The sequence below is a fragment of the Monodelphis domestica genome, chromosome 5, assembly GCF_027887165.1.
Source record: "Monodelphis domestica isolate mMonDom1 chromosome 5, mMonDom1.pri, whole genome shotgun sequence".
Lineage (NCBI taxonomy): Eukaryota > Metazoa > Chordata > Mammalia > Didelphimorphia > Didelphidae > Monodelphis > Monodelphis domestica.
The window spans coordinates 270,888,701-270,916,109 of NC_077231.1; the positions used below are offsets into that span (position 1 = coordinate 270,888,701).

Genomic DNA, 27,409 nt, shown 5'->3' on the forward strand with positions numbered 1-27,409 from the left:
ACATAATCCCTATTTTCAAACATTTGAAGGACTGGTTTATGATAGAGAAATTAGACTTTTCTAGACTTTAGAGGACCCAACTAAGAACAGAAGTGGAAGTTTCAATGAAACAAATGTAGGTTTGGTGGAAAACAAAACTTCCTAAAAATTAGAGCTCTTCATAATTTTAATTGGCTGCCTGTAGAATGAGTTCTCTCTCAAAGGAAGATTTCATTCAAAAACCAGATGACTATTTGTCAAATGCATTTTTGACAGAACTTTTATTCAGATTCAGCCTATATGAAGTGAGTAATTCTGTGAAAAAAAAAAAGCAAAACAAAACAAAGGGGTAGCTGAGTGGCTCAGTAGATTGAGAGCCAGGCCTAGAGAAGGGACATCCTGGGTTCAAATGTGACCTCAGATATTTCCTTGCTAGGTGACTCTGGGCAAGTCACTTGACCCCCATTACCTAGCCTTTATCACAAAAGGTAAAGGTTTAAAAAAAAACCACATACAACTAAAAGAATGCCAGCACAACACTATTAACTTTACAAAAATATTTTTAATCAAAACCTTATATTAACCAGGATCTTTATTATTGAGATGTTTGTTATCACCTTAAATATCTAGATCATATTGAATTAATATAACATTACTTCATCAAATTTATTTTTCTTTGCAAATGGCCATTGTATGGGGATTAAAAAATGGCATGATTTAAGAGGTAATTTAATCCATTACTACCATGCATAAAGCATAAAATTGAGAAACAATTGTGTTTATTGAGTAAGTTTTGGGGGGTAAGGAAGTAACATGGTCAGACCCATGCTTTCAGAAAATCTGTCGTAGGCAAGCAAAAAATGGGCTAAGATGAGGTGAGACTTGAGGCAGGGAACTTTGTAGTCAGGCAATTGTAGTAGTCCAGATGTGAGGGAATAAGAACCTCAACACTATGATTGAAGGGAAGAGAGAACATACAGGAGATAGTGTGAAAGTAAAATTAATGGAAATTGGATATGGGGAGCAGAGATGTTGAGTATACCAGACTAAGTTGGAGCCTAGTTAAGATTGACTTTGATATATTTCTACACCAAACTATAACTATGTTCAACCTCTCTTTATCTTAGATAAGAGTGAATGTATTGATGCCCATTCCACTTGTCTGTATATTTTTCAGAAATATCCTAATTATGAGAAATAATCAGTTCAATTCCTTTCTTTGTTTATACCTCAGTATATTCCTTTTATTTTCCCTTCTCTTTCCCCTCCTAAAGTCACCAGTACAGAAGCAGTTTAACCCTAGAACTTCTATTTTTCATCCTTAATTCCTTCAGTATTATTTCAACTTGTTTCATCTCCCCCATTGTTATTGTTTTTGTTTTGTCGTTTTCAGTTGTGTTTGACTCTTTATGACCCCAGTGGGTGTTTTCTTTTTCTTTCTTTATTTTAAATATTTTCCCCATGTTTACATGATTCATTTTCTTTCCCTCCCCTTTATCTCCTTCTCCCAGTGCTGACAAGCAGTTCCACTGATTTGTACAAATGTTGTCACTTGATACCTATTTCCATATTATTCATTTTTGCTATAGAGTAACATTTTTAAGGTTGATACCCCAAATCATATACCCATATATACATGTGATAAATGATGTCATATGTTTTCTTTTGCATTTCTACTTCCTTAGTTCTTTCTCTCAATGTGGCTAGCATTTGTTTATATAAGTCCTTCAGAAGTGTCCTGGCTTATTGAATTGCTACTAGTAGCAAAGTCCTATTGGATGTTTTCTTAAGAAAGATACTGAGGTGGCTTGCCATTTCCTTTTGCAACCCATTTTACAAATGAGGAAACTGAATCAAATAGGGTTAAATGACTGGCCCATGGTCACACGGCTAGTAAGTATCTAAGCCCAATTTGAAATCAGGAAGAGGAATCTTCCTGACTTCAGGCCCAACACTATCTATTGTACAAAATCCATGCCCTTCTCCTACTGTTAATATGATAGCATTACATCATCATACAGCACTTTCCATTTATAAGTTAGAAAAGGTTCCTCTGGGTTCTTTTGTTTGTATTTCAGGATTTCTACTCCACTCTGATCTTTCCCTCAAGAATTCTTGAAAGACCTCATTTCTGTTAAAGGGCCATTTTTTTTCTTCTGTAATATTACATTCATTTTTGTAGGATAAAATATTCTTGGTTGTAATTCTATATATGTGGGATTTGGAAATATTATATTCCAAGATAATTGTTTTTTAGTAGAAGCTGCCAGGTTTTGTTTGATCCTAAATATAGTTCTTTGGAACTTGGACTGCTACTTTGTATATGCTTGCTGCATTTTTTCCCTTTTCACCATGAGCTCAGCATTTTAATTAATTCTTTCCTAAGGCTTTTCCTTTTGAATTTCTTTCACAAAACGACCAGTGGATTCTTTGAATCTCTGACCTCAGGTTCTAATAAAGCTGAGCATTTTCATTTTTTAGATCTTGAAATAATAGTATTTAAGCTTTTAAAAATTATTTCAACCTTTTTTTTTCACCAGTCAGCTGTTTTGTTATTATTTTTCATTTTATTTTATCTCTTTCAAACTTTTAATTTTGCTTTAAAATATCTTGCTGTTTTATAGTCTTTGGTTTCTATTTGGTTTCTTTTAGTTTTGCAAGATTATTTTTCTTGTGTAATGTTGACTACTTTTTCTTCTAAGCTACTTATTTTGTAATTCTAGTTTTCATTTCATCTTGAATTCTTGCTTCATTTTTTATAATGTTGTAGGGGAAATAATTTTTTCCCTTTTAATCTGTTATTTGAAATAAGTTTTAGGAGCATCTAGATGGTTCTGGTTAGAGAGCCAGACCTAAAAACATGAGGTCCTCAGTTCAAATCTAGCCTAAGACACTTGTCCATGGATAAGTGATTTAACACTATTTGCCTTGCCCTTACTGCTCTTCTTCCTTGATTTTAAGACAGAGGATATGGATTTATTTTAATTAATTTTTAAAAAGAAAGAACTTTTAATGCTTACTTCATGGTGTCTTATTTACTTATCTCTCTCTTAACTTCAGTGCCTGAATGGAGGCTTTCTTCTGGGGCCAGACTAAGCTATCTGCTGAGCTTTCAGATGGAGTTGTCAGACTTGCTTAGTCTTGCCCTGCGTCCCCGAGGTTCTTACATTTCCTTCTATCTCCACAGGGTTTAGCCACTTTAGATCTTGGAGACTCAAAATACTAAATCATTAAGAGCCTTTCTAGAGCCCCTGTACCTCACACCTACTCTCACCCTTTCTGAAAGTTTTTCAGGCTACATGTGTCCATGATCATTTCTGGTCTTAACTGGGACCTTACCCTGTACTGGTGCTGGATTTGCTAAAGGTGATGAGGGTTAGCTGATTTTTTGTGAATGTATGTAGTGAACGAAGTATTTTCATTTTTCACTGACTTTGTTGATGATTCTGCCATCTAAATGAATTTCAAGGTTTTACTGATATAGGCATATAGGAAGTAGGTAACCTGCATTCATGGCAGGCTATTGCTAATTTTGGGGATTCTAAATTAAGTTCCATAAATCAAGAGAATATGGTACCACCCTCTAGAAAGTTAAATACTTCCTTTAAAGAAAATAAGACCTTTTCTACCTAGAATGTTTCAACTTAAATCTTTTTAAAATACATGAAAGTCTTTGTGAACTAGCAAATTTGTCTTTATTGTCTTCTGTAGCCTTAAACTAAAATGGTATGGGTGAATTAGAAATAGGATATTAATGATATGTCACTTTTTATATTCTGGATTTCCACCTAGCTGGGTTATCTTGAATATTCTAGGACCTTAGTGATTATTTCATTTATGTCATTGTTACATAAGGTTATATAATTCATCTGCAATTCTCTAAGAAATTGGAAATTCAGTATTATTCCAGAAATAGAAAGACATTTTAATTTTTTTCCTAAAAAGAGTTTCCTACATAATCATATTTAATATCTTAATAATATATAATATTATTAGAATGTATAATAAATAGTCATAACTTGTAAAGCATAGACGCATCTACAGAAGTTATAATTTGGTTAGTCATATAGCTAGTCAGAGATATACACAAGATTAAAATCCAAATCCCCTGACCCCTCAGCCAGTGATTTTTCCATTCATCACACAATGCCCCTTACTACTCCCTGCACCATCCTATTTTACAAGCTTAGGAAGATGGTATGCCAAGTCTAGTTTTAAATCACATCATTCTTGGCCAATAAAATGGCAAAAATTAACCTGATTCTATATAGGTGAGTTAAAGTATTTTGAGCCCTGTTTATTTTATGATCAAGACAGTTACAACAAAAAGTTTTGCCTCTCATCTGTGGGAAAGTTAATGATTATAAGCAAATTAGTTTTCAGACTTTTATTTGCTCTACTTGTACCAATTTAGGAAGCTCTGTCAAATGAAGTATCTTTTACTAACCTGGCTTTTAGTAGGAACTTAACATTTTAGCTCCTTTTCAGTGTAATTTAAAACAGATTTTTTAAAAATAGCAAAAATTAAAATTAAAATGCTAAAAAAAAACTCAGTGATCTATGGAAAGGAATACTGAATAAAAAGGCATTTCAATTTTGATTCTATTAATTCAGAACTTAGACCAGATTCAGAGTTTAGACAGGAGAAGAACTGATATTGCTTTTTAGCATTTAGAAAGAAAACATTTCTAGAACATCTACATTGTTGGTGCCTAAAAAATTGGTCAACTAATATACAATGAAAAAATTAAGTTAATGGCATAAAAGGGACTTTTGGAGAACTGTTTAAAATACTTAATATAAATTTTTAAGTAAACTTCATAATTCAAGATTTTCATTAATTCAGAATTATATTTTCCCTTGTTTGGTTTCAATTAGTGAAGTTTTGTTATATCTGCTAAGTATAGAAACATTTAATATATTATAGTGAATGACCACATTTTGGTAATGTGCAAGTATATAATGGAAAATTGTGTTAGCTTTTATTGGTTACGATAAAAGATTAAATTACATGTGATAATGAATAGATATTCTATATGACATAATAGTAGTGTTATTAAGAGATAGAAATTATCTTATTAGAAAATAAATGATTGTTCATTTGAGCCAAACTGAGGAAACACTTTTGCAGATCTTTGTAGTAATAAAATAACTTTTTTTCTTTAAACAGAACTTCTTGGCATACATAAACAAGCAGCTATAGGCTTTTTAACATTAATGGAATCTTTAAGATATTGTAAGGTAAGTTGATTTTTAATATTACATATTTATTAATAACTTCAATGCAATTTTCCCATGTCCATTGTGTCAAGGAAACTCATCCCCTCCCCCTCCTGAGTAACATTACCTGTCTATCAAACATTCCTGACATACCACAGTTGCACCTGATTCTATATAGGGTTGCATCAGTGTATTTTCTGTACGTAAATAAAAGTTAAGGTTTGGGTCAGAATCGGGGGAACCACCAGAAAACTGGGAGAATTGAAAGGGAGAAAGGAGAAGAGACAGAGCAGGTAGGTGAGAAAGGAATGAGGAAGAGACTGGCAGACTAGGGACCACACAGTCAGGTTACTTATAGGAACGTTGTCTACCCGTTCAATAAACTTTATAAAATATATATCTGGGTAGAAATACTTATTTTAATTCTTACACCAACTTCCTTAGAATATATTCTGTTGTTAGAGGATTTGTTGCAAATATATTCTAGGTCAACGATTGGCCATTAGTGCTTCTAACTACATACAGGTCTCATTTTCTGAAAATAACAAATGAATCAGTGTCTGTATATGAATGTATCTCATGAAGACAAATGTATTTTATACTGCCATGGTTTGCTAGCTCTTGGACAAGCTTTCATATGTCCTCTCAAAGCAAAAGCCATGACTACTAAAAGTATTATTTATCAGGAAAAGAAAAAGAATTTGCTAAAGTTAATTTCAAGCATTTTATAAATAACAATCATTTTATTCTGACATTTTCCAAAGTTACTTATTGTTCTTGGGGCACGTATTTGCCACCTTTTTTTTGTGTTGTACCTCTTATCCTTTGCTTAACAATCTAAAATATATATGTGAACTTAATTTTTGAATATCAATAACCTTTATTTTATTTAGTAATGGCTTCTTAGGGTTTATATTTATGTAGGTATTATTTCTTTGGGAAAGGGACAGGTATAGGGAATTTTTTTCATCTAATTCATGCCCTTAACAGTCATAGGATTTTATAATAAAAATAATAATTAAATGATAATAAGATTTTGCCTTCCCTCCTACTTGTCATACCTTTTCTGTCTTATATTCTTTTATTTCTTATTGACTTATTAATCAATAATATTAATGGCATAATTGTCTTAAAGGCCAGTATATCTTAACAGTCACTTCTCACATACAAATTAGAATTTGTTCTCTGATCTGCAGTTGTGGCCCTTCCCACTCATCTCACATTTACTTCCAGTGGTTGGCATACTACAAAGCAGTTGCCCTTCTCACTTATTACAAATTAAGATAGAAATGAGTTCAGAAGCATTATGCTTTAGTGTGCAAAGTGCTGTGCTAGCAGTATAAATAGAAAATGCAAATAGCCCCCATTCTCAAGGTGTCTCATTCTGATGGAGGGAAACAGCATAGAAGAGATGCCAGTTTGGAATCCAACAGAAGACTGTATGGACCCTTAAAGTGCATGGGGCAGAACAGCAAAACAAGTAGTTTTGTTTGTATGCATACACATGCATCTGTGTTTGTATGCTTTAAAGATTCTGACAAGTGCAATATTACTAGATGTTACCAGGATGTAAAATGTTGTTTGAATTATTTTACAACTTTACCTTTTTCAGACTCAGTCAACCAGATACAAGACCTTTTTTTATTTCTTTGATGAATAAATATTGAGGCTCAAATGAAAAAACTTTGATAAATAAAATATTATGTGGTATTTGTAGCTGTAGTGACTATTGAGAAAATTGCATGCAGAATATTTTATGTTTAAAATTGTCAGTACCTTTGTTTTGTTACAATTACTCTACAGTCTTAGACAGGTTTGGTTTTTGGTTTTTTTTTTAGTCTGCTTACTTTTCTAAAAACCTTGGATAATATATTACATAGAAGATATTCACTAAAATGTTCTAATACTTGTGTCACTGTCTATATCCAAATCCACCTTTATGCATTGGACAAAACAGGTTTTAACAGGGAATGTGGCCATCCAGCTTGCAGTTAAAGATGGAGAAGGTTATTTGTTTATTAAAATGCCTAAATAATTCCCTTCCTACCTACCCCCCATTAGAGAAGGCATCATTTAACAAAAAGATATATGTACATAAAACTAAGGCCTTTTTCTTGGTACTTAAGAGTACTGCCCACTTGATGTTGGCCCAGTAACTTCAACTTTGCAGACGTCATTGTCTTCATGTGTAGGTGATTTGTATTTATTAGGCATTTGGGTACTAGAGCCCTTTCTTGTTTTTTTAAATGAAAATCCAACAGCACACAGAGTGGATGCCATTCAGTCCACTAATTGTGGACATAACCTTCACAGGGTAGATTTCATCTTCTTTACTTTCTATTTCAGTAGGTATTTTTTGTCCATATCGTTCTAAAAATGCCTCTACATGATCCACCCAATATCCTAGGAGCTATCTAGTTGTTTTAATACTTCATAGGTCCTAATATATCACTTGGCCTGCACAATTCCTTCACTTTTGTTACTTTCAGCCTTATCTACATCATTATAAAATATTAAACATGAACCTGGATATAGGCTACCACAATCTTACAAATCTAAAAATATTTTTATAAATCAGTTGTTTATGTTTGGCGGTGCTGAAGGCTTATCATGAGTAAGTCAACATACTATTTTAAATCCCCAAGCAGTTTGCTGGGTCCTAAAAACACAAACCCAAGAATGAAAATAGTTCCTGCCCTTAAGGAGCCTTTGTATACTAATGAGATCTCAGAGAGCAATAAAAGAACCATACTTTTAAGTGAGGGAAATTATTATGCCCAATTCCTTTGTCAGACTACATTGGAAGCATATACCATTATTTGAATTAGCATTTATATATATATATATGTAAACATAATATGTAACATGATGATAATATATATTATTTGTTATAAATTTTATGAATTAAATAAATATGCTCATCCAAGAAAAACAAATTCTCCAATTAGTTATGTCCAAAAATCTATGTATCATTCTTTTTTTCTTCTCTTACACTTCTCCCTTCCCCAAGAAGGCAAGTAATATAATATAATTTACACATATTAGCATATAATATATTTTCCTGATCATCATGTTGTAAAACAAGATACATTTTACTTACACAAGAAAAATTCATGGAGGAAATAAAAGTGAAGAGTGGTATATTTCAATCTGCATTCAGGCTCCATCTGTTCCTTTTGTGGCAGGGTAGTCTTTTTCATCATGAATCCCTTGGAGCTGTCTGCATCCTTGCCTCATTGATCCTTGCCACAGTTGATCATCATACATTGTGTACAGTGTTCTCTTGGTTCTGCTCACTTCACTTTCTATCACCACACATAAGTCTTTACAGATTTTTTGTGATCATCTTTTATGGCATTCACAGTATTCCATTATAAACATGTACCATAGCAATTATGCATCGACTATGGGAGGGGTGGTAGGAGGGGAGGGAGGAAAAGAAAATGATTTTTGTATTCAATGAATAATGTTTGAAATTGACCAAATAAAAATAATGTTTAAAATAAAATAAAAAAAATAAAGGTTAGGGAAACAAAAAAAAATAATAAAACATGTACCATATATTGTTTAGCCATACCCAAATTGACAAACATCCTTTCAGTTTCCAGTTCTTTGCCACTATGAAAAGAGCTGATATAAGTATTTTAGAACAAGTAGATTCTTTTCCCTTTTCCTTGATCATCTTAGGAAATAAACCTAATAGTGGTATTACTGGGTCAAAAGGTATACATAGTTTTATAACTCTTGAGTATAATTCAGGATTGCTCTCCAAAATGGCTGGATCAGTTTACAGTTCTCCCAACTGTGTATTATATTAGTGTTTCCATTTTTCTTCATCCCTCCAACACTTGTCATTTTGCTCTTTTATCATTTTAATCAGTCTGATAGCAGTGATATGATTCCTCAGAGTTATTTTGATTGACATTTCTCTAATCAATAATAATTTAGGGCAGTTTTTCATATAGTTATTTCTAACTGATCTCATTCAAAAATTGTCTATATCTTTGGACCACTTGTCAGTTGAGAAATGGGTTATATCCTTATATATTTGACAAAGTTCTTTATATATGTTGGATATAAGAACTCTATCCAGAAACTATAAAAATTTGTCACCACTTTATTACTTTTCTTCTAATCTTGGCTACAATAGTTTTATTTGTACAAAAAATTTTAATGCACTCAAAATTATCCATTTTACATTTCACAATAATTTCTTTTATTTATTCACAGATTTTTCTCCTATTCATAAATCTGATAGATAATATATTCCCTGTTCCTTTTTTTTAATATCTCTGGTCATATATCCATTTTGATCTAACCTTGTAAATGGTGTAAAATATTGGTCTATATCTGATTTTTAGTTTTCCCAACAATTTTTACCAAAGAGTGAATTCTTTTTCAAAAAACTTGGAACTTAACCTTTGTTAAACACAAGGCTATTATAATCTCTTATGACTTTTAAAAATATCTATTTTATTATAATTATCTACTTTTCTGTTTCTTAGGCATTACCATATATTTTTATAATTACTGCTTTATAATATATCTAATATATACCATTTTAAAAAGAGATATTAATAAGTTGAACAGCATCCTGGTATATTAACCAGGACAACTGAAGGCCTTGGGATTATGCCATGTGAAAATCACTTGAAAGGTTCTACAGGGATACTTTGCCTATCTACAATTATTTTTCCAATAAGGACATCATCATAGCCTGTTGTTAGATTCCCAGGAGAATTCACCTAAGCTTCTAAATCTAAACTATTAATAGTCAGTTAACAACATTGAGTGTTAGTTGTTTACTGAATAAATTTTAGGTATGATCATGACTAAATCATTTTGGTGGTGTTCTTACAGGGCTACTTATTAACCTTAAGTTTTTAGGTTCTCAGATGATGCAATTTAGAGCCATAGATGAGAGTCAAACTTTTATTTAGTAGCTTATATTTTATTTGTTTTGATCTTCCAGCATATCTTTATATGATGTTGTTGTTTTTTTCCTTATTCTTTAATGTGTGTTAGTTTTGCTAGTTATATCACAAGCTTTTTGGCAGCTGGGACCATGTCTTATCTATAATCTCTATAGAAAACCAAGCCTAGAGAAGAATCAAACCTAATTAGTACATGTCTTATTTTTTTTTGAGATTATATTATCACAATGAAAAATGTTAATAATTTATAAAATGTAATCCCAAATGACTTCCTGTCTTCCTTCAAGTCCCAGATAAAATTCCACTTTTGTCAGGAAGTCTTTTCCAATCCTTCTGAAGTCTAGGGCCTCCCCTTTTATTATTTCATTTTCTCTGTCTTTGCTGATACATAATTATTTGCCACTTGTCCCCATTAGACTGTGAGCTCCTGAAGGGAAGGGCCTATCTTTTATATCCTAGCATGGAACACATGGCCTGACACCTAGTAGGGACTTAATAAATGTTTATTATCTGACTGACTGACTGATTGGAGAAAGTAGTGCATTTCTGACATTGAGGACATCTGCAATTGTTACCCGAGCTCTGCTGTTAATGGTGTGGGTAGATCATTCAGTTGTTTAGCTTCCATTTCCTTTTCTGTAAAAATGGGGTAGTATCTGTCCCCATTTTAATGATGAGTTTTGCCTGCATCATGAATAGAATATCTTTGAGGAGCCAATAAAACAGTACATATGGAAGCATTCTATAAAATGGAAAGCACTATACAAATGTTAAATTTTATCATTTTTTGCTTGTCATAAAGTTTCATTGGGAATGTATACTTTTTAAAAACATTTTGATTGAATTCTCATTTACAATGGTTAAAATGTAGAATGATTTTAGTATGAGATATTTGGCAGACTTTATTTTTTAGAGAGATATTCAGATTCATTATAAGCCTGTTATTACAAAGGTCTTGATGACCTGACTAAGACCTGCATTTTAGGATCTCCATGTCATAACAGAAAAATTTTCCATGACCAACCACATTGCTTATTAGTGCTATTCTGGCTGTTTCTACTTGTGATTTCTGCCACCTCCTTATTGTTTAGTTAATGAGTAGTAGAGAATTATCAGTCTGGTGTTAGTTGTACCTGAATCTGCAGAATATCAAAACTATTTCTGGTAATGAAAGTACTTTAAAATTTTATATGATTATTACTATGATGAAATAAAACAATCTCTCTGACATTATTTTTGTTTTATTGAATTTGCCCTAGGTTGGTTCTTACTTGAAATCGCCAAAATTCCCCATTTGGATTGTTGGCAGTGAAACTCACCTCACCGTCTTTTTTGCCAAGGTATGATAGTTGGATAATTTGGGTTTTGTTCTAAAACTTTAGACATACAGATACTGAATGTGGCTGTTTTAAGTTGAGATCTTTGTATAAACTTTATTAAATATTTTTTCTGAGACATTTATTTCATAAACCTTGAATCTTTTTTAAAAATTTCAGTAAGGCATCTTCATTTTTCTTTGTGTTTTGTTGTTGTTGTTATTTTTGGCTAATTTTAGAATCATTTCAAGTTACAATTATTTACCTTTCTTTACATTGTAGCTTTTGCCTCTAGAGTTTCACAAAAGTTGTTGATGTTGTAGAAAGACTAACTGCCTAAAAATATCAGGGTACTCTACTACTAGCCTATTAGAAGTAAACAATAATCTATACAATAAACAATTCTATTAGTAATATCAGTAATAAGAATAATAGAATTAGCATTTGACATTTTGTGATTTATAAACTCCTCATAGCAACTTTGTGAATCAGATAGTGTATTATTACCTCCATTTTACAAATATAGAAACTAAAACTATAGTCATTAAATTACTACAATAAGGATTGAAATTAAATTAGAAGATCTTTTGATTCCAAGTCCACTGTTCTTTCTTGTCATCTAAGATAACCCCATCCATTTTATCAGTGAGGAAACTAAGACCCAGGGAGAGGTTAAATGACTTTTCCAAGGTCACCTGGGTAGTAAATGTCAGAGAAAAGATTTTAAGCCAGGTTTTCTGACTCAAGATCAGTAATCACTATGGTGGGGCCGAAAAGACCCAGAATATTAAAACATTGGGGTTAAAGTCACAAGAATTATCTCTATGGGATACCAACCTAGTAATGGTATTTCTGAGTCAAAGGGTATGTACTATTTTATAGCCCTTTGGGAATAGGTTCAAATTGCTCTCCAGAATTATTAAATAACTTCACAACTCCCTCAGCAGTGCATTCATATCCCAACTTTCCCAAATCCCCTCCAGGTTTTCTCATTTTCCATTTCTGTCATAATAGCCAATTTGATAGCAGTGGGCTGGTTGTTTTAATGTGCATTTCTCTAATTAATAGTAATTTGAAGTATATTTTTGGCATGATTATAGAGAGCTTTAATTACTTTTTTTGAGAACTGCCTCTTCATATCCTTTGATCTTTTACAAACTAGGAAATGACTTATATTCTTATATATTCAACTCATTTCTCTATGTATTTGATAAATGAAGCCTTTATTAGAGACACTTCTAAAAAACTTGTGAACCAGTATGATTACTATGCATTACTTTCCATTCCATTTTCTGTTTCATTTCTGACCACCTCCTACAATATGTCCTTTTTTCTATCAGCCCCCACCCCAACCCCCTTCTCACCCTTTTGCTCTCCCATTTTCCTGCAGGGTAAGATAGTTTTCTATAACCCATTGATTGTGTATGTGTTTTCCCTCATTGAGCCAGTTCTGATGAGATCAAGGTTCACATGCTCCCCTTCCACCTCCCCCATCTTCCCTTCCACTGTAAACTCTTTCTTACCTCTTTTATGTGTGATAATTTACCCCATTTGCATTCCTCTTTTTCATGACTTAATTTTATTTCTTTTTATCACCCTATCATATTCAACTCACACATGTTCCCTCTGTCTCTATATACTCCTTCTAACTGCCATAATAATAGCAAAGTTCTTTGGCATTATGAGAATCATCTACCTATGAAGGAATGAATACAGTTTAACCTTATTGAATGTCTTTTGATTTCTCTTTCCTGTTTAATTTTTTTATGATTCTCTTGAGTCCTGTATTTGAAAGTCAGATTTTCCATTCAGCTTTGATCTTTTCATCAGGATTGTTTGAAAGTTTTCTATTTCATTGAATACCCATTTTTTCTCCTGAAGGATTATGCTCAGTTTTGCTAGGTAAATGTTTCTTGGATTAAGCCTTAGTTCCTTTGCCCTCTGGAATATCCAATTCCAGGCCCTCCAATTCTTTAATGTAGAAACTGCTACATCTTGTGTTATCTTAGCTGTGTCTCCATAATATTTGATTTATTGCATTTTGGCTGCTTTAAATATTTTCTCCTCAACCTGGGAATTCTGAAATTCAGCTATTATATTCCAGGTAGTTATGCTTTTGGAAGCTCTTTTAGGAGGTGATTGGTAGATGTTTTCAGTTTCTATTTTGTCCTCTGGTTCTGTAATATCAGGTCAGTTTTCCTTAATTTTTTTAAAACCTTTACCTTCCACCTTATCATCAATACTATGTATTGCTTCCAAGGCAGAAGAGTGATAAAAGCTAGGGAATGGGGTTTAAATGACTTGCCCAGGGTCCCACAACTGAGGAAAGATTTGAACCTAGGACCTCCTGTCTCTAGGACTGGCTCGCATTCCATTGAGCCATCCAGCTGCCCCCTTTAATAATTTCTTAAAAAGACAATATCAATACTTTTTTATCATGGATTTCAAGTAGTCCAATAATTTTAAAATTATCTCCTGGATTTTATTTTCCAGGTTAGTTGTTTTTCTCATTTTCTTCTATTTTTTTCTTTTAAAAAAATTGTTTGATTGCTTTTAATGTGTCATGGAGTCTTTAGCTTCTACTTGCCCCATTCTAATTTTTATGGCATGATTTTCTTGAGTGGGCTTTTGTGCCACCTTTTCCATTTAGTCAATTCTAATTTGTAAAGAATTTTTATGTTTTCAACACAAGACTCTTTTTAGAGTCAGTTCTGCCTTTTAAGTTCTCTTCAGTGAATTTTTGTGTTTTGGTTTTTTCCCACTTGGCCAAATCTGTTTTTTAAGAAGTTCTCTTCATTGGATTTTTGTGCCTCTTTTACCAATTGGCCAATTTTGTTTTTTATGATATTAATTTCTTCAATATTTTTTGTGCCTCTTTTACCAGTCTTTTGATTCTTTTCTCATCATTTTTTTGTATCACCTTCATTTCTTCCCCCAATTTTTCTTCTACTTCTCTTATTTAATTTTTAAAATCCTTTTTGAGCTCCTCTATTAATTCCTTTTGGACTTGAGAGCAATTAATCTTTTTTTCGGAGATTCTGGATATGGTAGTATTGACTTTGTTGTATTCTTCTGAGTTTGTGTTTTGGTTTCCCCTGTCACCAAAATGACTTTCCATGTTGTATTTCATTTTTGTTGTTTTTCTTTTCTTTTACTTCAAGAAATAACTGTCTAAATGAGTCTCTGGAACTGTGGTAATGGGAGCACTATTCCAAGCTTCAGGTTCTTTGTGTAGCTGCCTTTAGAGCTGGCTCTGGTGATGTGTCTGCTTTTGGTTCTTCCAAGGTAGCATGACTTAAGGAGACGTGTGTACAATTTTCTCCCAGCCTATGTTGTGATCTGTGAGTAAATGCAAGAAGTCTTTTCAGCCCAGGAACCATGACTAGGGTCCTCTGCTCCCCTGTGGCTGTATGTGCTGGTGTCTGTTGACACTCTTCCTCACCCTGAGATTATCCCCCTACAACTGCAACCCTCTTCTCCATATGGGCAACATAACAAGTCTTGCACCCAGAGCAATCTAAACCCTATAATCTTCTGAGTAGTGGACCAACCCTCCTTAAGGTCTGCAGCTGAAAGCTCTGGAAGTCTTTCTTTCTGCTTTAGCTGCTGCCCTAGGCCAGTTGCCAGGTCGGGCTTGCCCTGGCAGATGTGCTCCATCTCTACCTTAGTGTACTAGATCTCTTGTTCTGACCTTCTAAGTGGTTTTGGGCAGAAAAATAACTTCATCTTTTATTCTTTTGAGTTATATGTCTCTAAAAAATTTTTTGAGGCATTATATCATAGTTTTGTGAGGGTAATTTGGTAGAGATCAGCTAGGTCCACATATGTGCTCTGCAATCTTGTCTGCACCCCTTCCCCCAGTACTGGGCATATATTATAATACTACAAGTCAGGGATTTATCCACCTGTCATATTTATTTTGTACAATTTAATATTCTGGGTATGCCACTTTTTAAATTTTTATTTAATTAATTAAATTATAATCTTTTTCTATGGTTACATGATTTATGTTCTTTCCCTCCACTCCTCCCTAGCCCCTCCCAGAGCCAATGAGTAATTCCACTGGGTTTAACATGTATCATTGTTCAAAAACCATTTCCATATTATTACTATTTGCAATGGAGTGATCATTTAAAATCAGTACCCCCAGTCATATCTCCATCAAACCATATGATCAATCATATGTTTTTCCTGCTTTTCTACTCCCACATTTCTTTCTCTGGATGTGGAGAGCATCTTTCTCATAAGTCCCTCAGAATTGACCTGGTTCTTTGTATTGCTGCTAGTAGAGAAGTCCATTATGTCACAGTGTATCAGTCTCTGTGTCTAGTATTCTCCTGATTCTGCTCCTTTCATTCGGCATCAATTCCTGGAGGTCATTCCAGTTCACGTGGTATTCCTCCAGTTCATTATTCCTTTCAGCACAATAGTATTCCATCATCATCAGATACCACAATTTGTTCAGCCATTCTCCAATCGATGCACACCCCCTCATTTTCCAATTTTTTACCACCACAAAGATCGCAACTATGAATATTTTTGTGCAAATCTTTTTCCTTATTGTCTCTTTGAGGTACAAACCCAACAGTTATATTCTTTTAAAGCCCTTTGGGTAAGGTTCCAAATTGCCTTCCAGAATGGTTGGACCAATTCACAACTCCACCAGCAGTGTATTAGTGCCCCAATTTTGTCACATCCCCTCCAACGTTTATCACTTTGCTACCATATTGGCCAATCTTCTAGGTGTGAGTTGGTACCTCAGAGTTGTTTTGATTTGCATTTTTCTAATCAGGAGGGATTTAGAACACTTTTTCATGTGCTTATTGATAGTTTTTATTTCATCCTGTGAAAACTGCCTATTCGTGTCCCTTGACAATTTGTTGATTGGGGAATGACTTAATTTTTGTAAATTTGACTCAGTCCCTTATATATTTGAGACATTAAACCTTTGTCAGAGAGGTTTGTTATAAAAATGTTCTCCCAGTTTGTTGATTTCCTTCTAATTCTGGTTGCATTGTTTTTGTTTGTACAAAACCTTTTTAATTTGATATCATCAAAGTCATTCATTTTATATTTTGTAATGTTCTCTGTCTCTTTCTTGGCCTTAAAATCCTTCCTTTCCCATAGATCTGACTGATATACTGTTCTATGTTCATCTAATTTATTTATGATTTCACTCTTTATATTTAAGCCATTTACCCATTTTGAATTTATTATGGATATGGGATGTTGATCTAAACCTGACTTTTCCCATACAGTTTTCCAATTTTCCCGGCAGTTTTTGTCAGAGTGAATTCTTGTCCCAAAAGCTGAGGTCTTTGGGTTTATCAAACACTAGTTTACTGAGATCATTTACCTCTAACCATTGATCCACCCTTTTTTCTCTTAGCCAGTACCCTATAGTTTTGATGACCACTATTTGTATGTATACCATTTTGAAAAGAAGTTATCAGTTAGAATTGTTTGTCTTATATTGGAAATGCAAAGTGAGAATTATAATTAAAAATCATCCCATAGGCTTTTTAAAGTTTCACTTTTCGATACTGTTATTTGTTGCATCCAGCATCTGATATAATTTCACAAATTAATATATAAATGTTTTTCAGTAGTTTGTAGGCTTTTTTCCTAAACTACTTCACAAGTAGCAGTGAAAATAAATATTCCCCAAATAACATCATTCTGAATATTAATGAAACAATTATTTAATAGCATGAAATGAAATTATATATATATAGATATATACATATATATATCATGCATTTTGTAACCTTAAATGTGAATACTTTGTTGATATTTGATCTCATTGCTGTGAGCGAGTCTTCCAATCTAGATCACAATCTCCATTCCTGTCTGTCTTGTCATAAAAGAACTATGAGCTTTTTGCAAAGGCATTATGGCCTAGTCTTTTTTGTCCTGATTATTTCTGATACTAGCTTGTTATTCATTTTTAGCATTTATCCATAATCAATATTTACAGATGGATGTGCTCTATGGATTTCTTATCTAACGTGTTATCATAGTCTAAACAACAAATATTTCTCCATTTGGTTTTTCTTGTTTGGATAGTTAGGCCAAAGTCTTTTGAGTAATCACTGATATTATTTAGGAGTCTATGCAGTGTTTAAAGACTTGATGCGATTGACAGAGTCTTCTAAACACAAAAACATTTGGAGTATCTAACCCTCTATTGGAAACCTCCTCAATTTTAACTCTGCATTTAATAACTTATATGATGTTTACAAGTACCTTTCATGAACATATTTCCCTACTTTATGCCTTTCTGTTTTAAAAATAATTTTTCAAAACCAATCTTGAATCTTACATCTGTTATGGAATCTTATATGTAAGATTTTTGTCATATATTTGGGAGGCATCTTTTTTGGCAGAGACAATATAAGGTGCCATTTTGGTCTACAGAATCAAGGGAATGAAGTAAAATCATCTGGAGAGCAGGCATTGTTTTTTTTTTGTCTTGTTTTGTCTTTGTATCTCTTATACCCACTATGGTATCTTGCTCTTATGCCACATTTCTTCTTTTTGTGGGTACTCTCACCAATGTTGCAGACAACAATTTATCCATTCCCTTTTATCATGTGTGCTTCTGTACAATTAGAGCTTTAAAAATTATTAAAAACTCTTGGAAAAAGAGAGTGCTGGATATTGCTTGCTCTTCAGTGAAGGGTATATAATAGAACCACAGAAGCTATTGGGTAATACATCATCAAATAAAGATCAAACGAAGATGAGAAAAATAGCCTTAGTTGGAGTTTCTGTGTCCAGAGGTACTAAGCCTGCTATTTGTCTACCTACTAGCAATAGTAGAAAGCTCTTGTCTTCCGGGAGGAATGTTTCCAAGGCATGACAAAACCTCCCAAGATGTATCACAAATTACACTTCTAGAAGGGTTTCAAAAAATACTTTCAGTAATTAAGAGCACAGGTTATGTTTTCCTCACTGTTGTCCATTAACAGTCAAGGAATGCGGGAAAGGAAAAATTATTTTGGAAAGTGAAAAATCTGGTTAAGAAGCTGATGCCTGACAATGGGATTTGGATATCTCCACTGTGACTTACAACAGAGATGACATATTACTAGACAGAGCTCTAAATATGCCTAAAAGTACTGGTAAGAATCTAATTGGTAGGCATCTGACAAATCAGTTGAAAAGTGTTTTAAATTTAAGAAGAAAGGGAAAGGTGAATGTCTACCTCCTAAGTTAAATACCAAAAAAATGAGTAATAATTAAAGAAGAAAAATAGCAATTGAGACATTCAGAAATTTAGAGAAAATGAAATCAAGAAAAGAGTTTGTAACAAGACTTAAGACCTAAACGTAAATGCTCAAGTTTTAAGCATCAGACAAGAGAAACTTCATGTCCTAACACTAAGGGACAAATTTGAACTCATAGGTATGAAACTTATGATTCTAAATGGGTTTATTTTATTCAGAAGAAGTCTATTCTAAATCATTTTTTCCCTGAGCTGTTGTATATTTCAGCTTTATCAAAATTAATTTATATTGAATAAATGGCCTTTGAAAATGACAATCCATGTCTTTGCCTGTTCTTTTATGGATTTCCCACTATTTAAAATAGGTATACTTATCTCATTTATATTTATTCTACTAGTTCCATATATAATATTATCTTTGTCCCAATAGGTTAGAACACAAATACTGTACACAAATAGCTACTTGGGAAATAACTCCCCCATTGATAATTATTTGTTTTCTGTATATTATAATGTAACTAGTTGCATTTTTAATATTATTTAGTGCTATACTGCTTCCACTCTTTGGAAGAAAACATTCTTGATAAATATAGTTGAGAGGCTTCTTTAATGGTCTACAAGCCTTTGATCTACCAGCCTTTGACTTCTCTCATTTCTCTTTCCTAAACCATGCTTTCACCCTCTTTTCCCTCAAAAAAAAACTTCCCCTATATCCATCTTTACAATGAAGACTGAATATTGAAGTATATTCTGATTTTATTTGGAGAATCTTATGTTTTTCATGGAATTTCATTACTGACTTATTCCTTACAATTGATGTTGGTTCATAGTGCTATAATTTTTCATGATTATCTTATAAATGCTCATCATGAGCCCTATAACACAAGATGAACAAGTGCTTCATGATATTTCTTTTTTTAAATATTATTTTATTTTTCCACTAATTAAATATGAAAACAATTTTTAGTATTCATTTTTTTAGTTTTGAATTCTAAATTTTCTTCCTCCCTCCTTTCCCTTACTCCACCTGAGACTAAGCAATCTGATACATTTTATATGTTCAATCATGTTAAACATTTTTCATATTAGTTATTTTGTTGAAGGGATATCAAACAAAAAAATAAAATATTGTATGCTTCTGAAATAAAGGAAGTAAAATATAGTGTGCTTCTTTCTACTTTCAGACTCCCATCAATTCTTTCTCAGCAGGCAGGTGGCATCTTTTATCATGAGTTCTCAGAGATTTTTTTTAGATCATTATATTGCCAAGGTTAAATGACTCTTTCACAGTTGATCATTGTACAGTATTGCTGTTTATTGGGTATAATATTATCCCTGTTCTGTTCACTCTGCATCAAATTCATATAAGCCTTTCTAGAATTTTTTTTAAAATCTTACTCATCATTTCTCATAGCATAATTGTGTTCCATCACAATTATATATCATAACTTGTTTAGCTATCCACAGATTGATGGACATCCCCACAATTTTCATTTCTATGCTGCCCACACACACACACACACACACATAAAGCTGCTATAAATATTTGTTTAAAAATAGGACCTTTTCTCCTCCTTAAAAAATATCTTTTGGACACAGATACTCTTAATTGCCATGGGCACAGAAAAATTTGGTACATATGTTCCCACCTATCTCTTCCCTGTCCAATCCATACTTATTTGCCAGATTGATCAAAATGATATATAGATATGATCACATCACTTAAAAATATTCAGGCTGTCTTTGGAATGAAAGCAATACTTCTTGGCCTGGCATTCAAAACCTTTCCATTCTAACTCTAACCTTTCTTTTCCATATACTGTTCTCCTCATTCTGTGCACAGCCTAACTAGTTTGTTCTCCATTTCCCACACATTCTTCATGCTTTGTTGCCTCCTGCTTTTGATGCTTGTTCTTTCAGGTTGCAATAATTTTTCTCCATCTCTGCTTATAGATTTCCTACCCTTGCCTGAAGGCCAAACTGATGCCACATCTTTTGTAAAGTCTTCTTGAGTCTTCTTCCCTCTTTCTGCCCATTCTCCTTCCCCAAGCTAGAAGTAGTTTCTTCCTCTGATCCTGGAGCACATTTTATTCCTCTTGCAGGTCAGGTATCCCTTGAACTTTGTCTTGTAGAATCCCAAAGTTCTTAACATAGGTATACCTTTCCAGTAAAGGAACTCTCATCCTTTGATCATGGTCATTCCCTCTAGGTGCAAACAAATCAAATTCAAGGAAGCAGACATTAAAGGCACAAAAACACATAAAATTTCATAGGGACCTGGAGAGCATTCTCTGAGTGAGGTCTCACAGAACTTTTTAAAACATATACAAGAGCCTCACCTATGGACTCTCACTGGTATGTTAGAGCCATAATATAACCAGAAGTCTCATCAGGCTTCAGTTTTAATCTCTCTATATGATTGTCTCTTATCTCTCTTCCTCAGTGAGAAGGATACATGACCAGGACCCGTTACAGTGAAATGCAAGAAACTGTATAGTTTATTATGTGATGCTTTTATAGACTGTTAATTTGAGAAAAGTAGACTAGAACTCAGTCATTTTCTTTATTAAGCAGAGGTTCTAGTGGAATTAGCATATATTTAATAACAGGATTTTCCCCTATCTTCTTGATAATGGACTTGTAGTTAATTTGATTTTTGACTAGTTTTTTTATAATTATTTCCTTGTCCCTGATTAGGATCACAGCTCTGTCTTGGTGATCATACAACTATATGTTAATCTATGTAGTTATTTTAACTCATTTATTGAGCTGAACTAATAATGTTCTAAATAATGCTCCTTTTGCTTTTTCTTTTTGTCAGTTTTTTTTTTTAAGATTTGTCCCAAACTGGTAAAGTAGTTCTTTAAATTAATATTTAGTAATTCTTTCTAAAGTAACTCTTTGTTTAACAGACCTTGTCCCGATACATAGGTTCTAAATAGCTTGTTTAAAGTTAATATTCATGGTTGGTTGATGTAGACCATGAAAATATAATTGCATGTACCCTCAGATGAACAAGAAAATTGTTTCCTTTTGGTGAAATGATCACTTATCCATATGTTTTGTGTTTTCCCTTTATGATGAGGTATTTAACTTTTCAAATTGTAGGGGTGAAGTGCCATGGAAATGTTGGTTGTACAAATTTCTGATTCTTAATTTGGGTGCTGACCTACACACTTAATGAAGTTATGATTTCACACATTTGTGAAGTTCAGTTTATGGCAAATTAAATTGTTCTTGTTTCCTACCAAAGCATTATCCTTAATGGGAACCTGCCTTTCAGGAATCAGAAAGAAGATTTTGTTTATTCTATGTTAATGGAAATCCTAATTTTTCTGCTTTATAGAACGAAAGAACAAGTAAAATAATTTCATTAGATGTGGGAGTGACAGTTTTGGGCAATTTAATTTGAAATTCAGAACTATAAAATAAACCAAAATTAAGTTGGTAGCTATAAAAATTACAAAGGAAAAATTGGCTAAATTTGACTAAATTAACTAGAAAATAAATTACTAATCCCAATGCTAGTCCAGTAATTTATGCAAAATAGCCCTTGCTTAATATTTGATCTTTGCTTTTTAAAATAGAATTTTATTATTTCTAAAATTATGTGATTTTCCATACATTTTATTTTATGTTGATAGTTGAAATCTATGCATAGGTTTGTTGTTTTTCCTATCAGATTTTTGAAGTTGCCTAGTAAAGGCACTTAGATGGCCACAGGAGAAGATAATTTTTTCTTTAATTTAATTGTTCTCTTAAAGTAGAATTAGTCAGAAAAATGATTGCTCTGATTTTCTTAGCAATGTATATCCATTTTTTGTAGAATTTTATTTTAGTTTTAATTTTAATTATCATACCCAACATTCACAAGTGAAAAAACCCACCTCAGAAAAATCTTCTTTTTAGAGTAAGCTATAAAAAGGTATGACCTAAATTATTACAGAACTCCTTTGACAGCATCATTCTACCTATGTAATAATGTTAATGCCAGAAACAAAAATGTTATTTTGCCATGAACTATGATCCAAGTATTAGGGATTTTTTTGGCCCAGAACATTTGCTAATGAACACTAACATTTTGCTCTATTCTGACTAAAAATTATAAAGTTGGAGTCATAATACCAAAAGAGACCAATAACTAATTGGTGATGATGATTGGGGAATGCATATCATCTGTGTGCAAGTAAATTTAAATTCAGGGAAAATAGTATGTCTATAAGGCAATATAGTTTGTCAAAAAACATACATCATGCATTTTCTGATAAATTCTTAAATATTTACAAGTAAACAAGAAACAGTGTACTCATCATATTCTAATCTATCAGCCATTTTCTATTCTGTCTCTAGCTATGAGTTCCTCCCTTAAAGCATTGAAATATCTTTCTCTCACTTGTAGAAAACATATTCATTTTGTCCCACCATCCTTGCTAATTAAATACACCTTTGTAATAGCCTTCTTCTTGTCAGTCTCTGTCTGTCAAGTCTCTTCTCTAATCCATCCTCTACTCATAGGACTTTTGTGAAGATCCAACCAGACAGTGTTTGTAAAGTATTTAGCCCAGTGTTGGGCACATAGGAGGCCCTTAGTAGACACCTGTCTCTTTCTCCTTGGCTCTTCCTTGCTTTCTTTCCTCTTTCCTCACTCAGTTGCCAATGATTTTCCTAAAGAGCAGGTCTAACCAGCCCCTGCTCAAACTCTGCTGGTTCTCTATTTCCTACAGGATCTTTATGCCCTTTCACATATTCTAGAAGAAAGTGACACTGACCTTCTTGTGGATCCTGCACACAACATTCTATTTCCTAGCCCTGTGCTTTTTCACTGACTTTCCTCCATGCTTCAAATGCTCTCCCTTCTCACCTCTGCTATGGAGCTTTCCTGAATTTCATTAAGACTCCACTTAAGTGGTAGGACAGCTAATGGCTCCATGGACTAAATAAAGGAGTCCTGGGTTCAAATCTGTCCTCAGACATTTCTTAGCAGTGTGACCCTGGGGAAGTCGCTTAATCCCCATTACCTAGCTCTTACCATTCTTTTGCCTTAGAACCAATATACTATAGGTAGTGTCTTAGTCCCAACTCTTGACCTTCCCACTACTAGTACCTTTTCTGTAAAATTACCCTTCATTGCCTATGTACATACAAGATTAATGTTGATATGTAATCTCCCCCATTAAATTGTGAACTCCTTGAGGGAGAGACCATGATTTTCTCTTTGTATTGCTAGCAGTTTGTACAGTACATGACACCTAGTAAGTTTTAAATAAATTCTTTTCTGTGACCAAATAAGTTCTAGTTATGTACCAATAAATATTGCAGAAGATGGTCACAGAGATAGAAAACTCTATGAAGAACTTAATAAGAAGAAATGAAAACAATATAGTTCAATTTTTAGTAATTAAGTACAAAGTTGAGAATAGTAAATAGTGATTAAAACTGTTTTTGGAAGATATGTATTAAGAATAAGGAATGAGACCAAAAATTTTCATAAAGATATCTCATGCATATGTGTTACAAATGTTAAGTATTATAAATACTTTCTTTAAAAAATTGGGAGATACTGGACATGGTGATCAGTTAATAACATTTTAGAAAATGAAATTGATTATATTTTAACAGCAAATGTCTTCACATCAATATGGGAACTATTCCCAAATAGTCAATATGACTAGTATACTAGTCTATTAGAACAAAGATCAAAATTAATACAAAGCTAGGCGAAAGAATAAAAAATGATGAAAAAAATCTTTGATTAAAATAACACTTTAAACAGCTCTAAAACTAACTTGTTTAGGCAAGTTACTGATGATGGAAATGTATTATAGACAGATGAAAGGAAGTTAACTGATGTAAATCATTTGTCATAACAAGGAAACCAAAAGGCCTAAAATCTACCATAATGAGCAGACATTTGATTTGTTTTCAAGCAGAGAGATTTGGCAATGAAAGATAGTTACAAATTTTACATAGGACACTGAAAGATTTAATTAATCAACAAACATTTTATTATAGTACTGCAGTGATCCACCTACTAGAAATAGACAAAAGTTAAATTATTCCCTGCCCCTCAAGGTTTTGTGTAGCCAGAAGCCATAATGCCTATATGTGTAGATAAAGTAATTTGAGAAGAAGAAATTAGCAGTTGGTAGATCATGAAATGTACTGTGAAGAAGATGGCACTTGAGCTGATCCTTGAGAAAATCAAGACATCCAGATAGATGACTATTAGAAAGGCTGGTATTCTAGGCATAAGTCAGAGATGGAGACATGGAGTGTTATCTATATATGAGGATCAATTTGACTGAACCATATTGTTTGTAGTAGGAGAATAATACATGACAAAGTCTGAAAGTTAGATTGGGACCACATTGTAATTGCCAAATAGGAATTATACATGGTGTCCTAAAAGCCTTGGTACAGTTTTAAGCCTTAATAACTCAAGAAATATAAATGCCACAAACTTAGAAACATTTGAAAGGCTAGCAATTCAAAATATTTAAATAGCAATGTTTCTTAATAACCACTGAAGTGCTAGACATTGTTATAGTGAATTTTTTAATTTTAGAAAACTTTCCAGCATTTGCTGCCCAGGAACTGAAAGGATTATGTTTGTATTTCATGACTAAGCCTAGGCAAGAAAAATCTCAAAGATAAGAGGTTTTGATACATACATGACAGGTTTGACTTAATTCCAAAAGAAAAGTCTAAAGGGTAACTAAGAAGGCCTTCTGTATTGATCCACCAGCCTGTACTGTCTCAGAAACTCTCATACAAAGTGGCTTATCTTTTTTTTAAATTAGGTTATTTAATAGATGTAACCTCTGCAGTTCAGGAATGCAAAAATTATAAAACATTGCTAAGTAAGATTCACTATTGATTATAGACTCTTCAAAAGAGAAGGCCAATAATGCAAGACTTTCTAATGGCACAGCAAATGCTAACTTTTGGGGTGTCTTATGTTGCCTGACTTCTGAGACATTTCTATGCCTCAACTGTGGCAGTTAATTTTGCCATTTATGTAGAAAGTTGCTTCGTCAGAAAAGGTCAACTTATCAAGAACACCATTGGAATTTTCAAATTTTGACTTCATCAGTTAACAGAAATCTATCCTTGCATAATATCTTTTTGTAGCATTGAGCAATTGTGATCTTGGAAGCATGCTTATGAAGTTTCACCATTAGAATTCTGTCTACAATGATTTGGAATTTTCAATTCAGCAGACTCGTGGCACACTTATTTGGGGAGATTGTTCAAATACCCTCGTAGATTCAAAGCCTCTTCTCTTTCTTGGCATCTTCTGCATCTAGGTTTCTTGTGACTTGAGTCAAAATTCTTTATGATTATTTTTTCCCCTAAATTTGCATGGCAGATCTCTTTTAACAGGAAGTGAATTTTCTTCTAACTGCCATTGTGTACTTGAGTTCAGTTAAATAGAGATCACAGTTGACTTTTAAATTAGTATTCTCCATCTACAGTCAGGACTGAAAAAAATATTAATAACAATTTGCAAAACTAAATGTAAAAAAAAGAAATTTAAATAATTGAACTTCTATATTTTTTATTTGTTTGTGGCATTAATACTTTTGAAACTATTAAAACTTTAAAATTGCTCAGACTTTGGTGGCACCCTGTATTTGATCCTGAAGATAATAGAAAATTTTAGTTAATCCAGTAAATTTAATTGAAACATTTAAATTAGACTGGACTAGTGAGAAGCTTGAGACAGAGAAACCAATTAAAAGCTATTGAAATTTTTCAGGTAAAAGGTTTAAATTAGGGTAACAGTTATTTGAGTAGAGAAAAGACATCTCTCATGAGAATGTTATAAAGATAGATTTACGGGTAAGTTTTGTTGATAGGAGCAGTTGTGATACCCTTGACCCAAAATAGGAAAGTATGTAAACAAAAGTGTTTTTTATTGTTGTTTTGTTTTGTCAGGTGTGGGAGGGGAGAGTGAAAATAATACATTCAATTTTCCCTACCTTGTTTGAGGGATATCTTGTGAGCTCTAATTTATAATTATTTTGACAATCATCTTCTTTGATAAGAAATCAGAATCATAAAAGATTCATGAAAATAGTTCAACATAACAGTAGACCAAGACCCCAGTGCTCTTATAATTCAATATCTCTTTCTCTTATTAGATTGAAAATAACAAACATAACTTATTTTAAAGTGGAGAGTTATTCCTTAAGTGGAGTTAAAGGCTTTCATTATCATGTCATCAGAGCTGTCTCTAGGGCACAGCAGGAGTTTTCTTTGAGAAACTCTCTGTTCAATTAGGAGTTGTATAAGTGACTCAGAAAAGCAGTTAGGAAAGGGAGATAGAGCAGGAGACAGTAATTCTGAAAATTGTATTTTAAAAAATAACCCAAACTATTGATAGCGTTTTAAAGTCAAAGAATTATACATGTATGTATGTGTATGTGTATATATACATATATATATATACACTTCATTTTAAATTAATAAATAATTTATAGGTAACTTTAACCATCATACACACATGTAATCAGTTAGAAGTATGTTTTTGTCGAACCCTTTCCCTTTTTAATTCCAGATGTTGAATACTGAATATAATCCAGAGATTGTTGTTATAGGTGCTAAGGAATGAAGTGGTACTTTTTCTGTGGTTGGTTAGGTGTTAGCTTTATAAGAAATTTTATACATTGAATTTATATATTGAAACCTACCTATGGTGTATATATATATATATATATGTGTGTGTGTGT

The 27,409-nt window shown here is 32.8% G+C and overlaps 1 protein-coding gene across 4 annotated transcripts in view; it reads left to right on the plus strand.

The window, feature by feature from the left end:
* Positions 1–27,409, plus strand: part of MINDY3 (MINDY lysine 48 deubiquitinase 3) — a 91,726-nt gene that overhangs the window by 33,735 nt on the left and 30,582 nt on the right. For all 4 annotated transcript variants that reach the window (XM_001368392.5, XM_016426375.2, XM_056800157.1 and 1 more), the window contains 2 exons: positions 5,150–5,220; positions 11,393–11,473. In XM_001368392.5, coding sequence (XP_001368429.1) covers positions 5,150–5,220; positions 11,393–11,473 — 152 coding nt within the window. The remainder of the gene's footprint in view (positions 1–5,149; positions 5,221–11,392; positions 11,474–27,409) is intronic.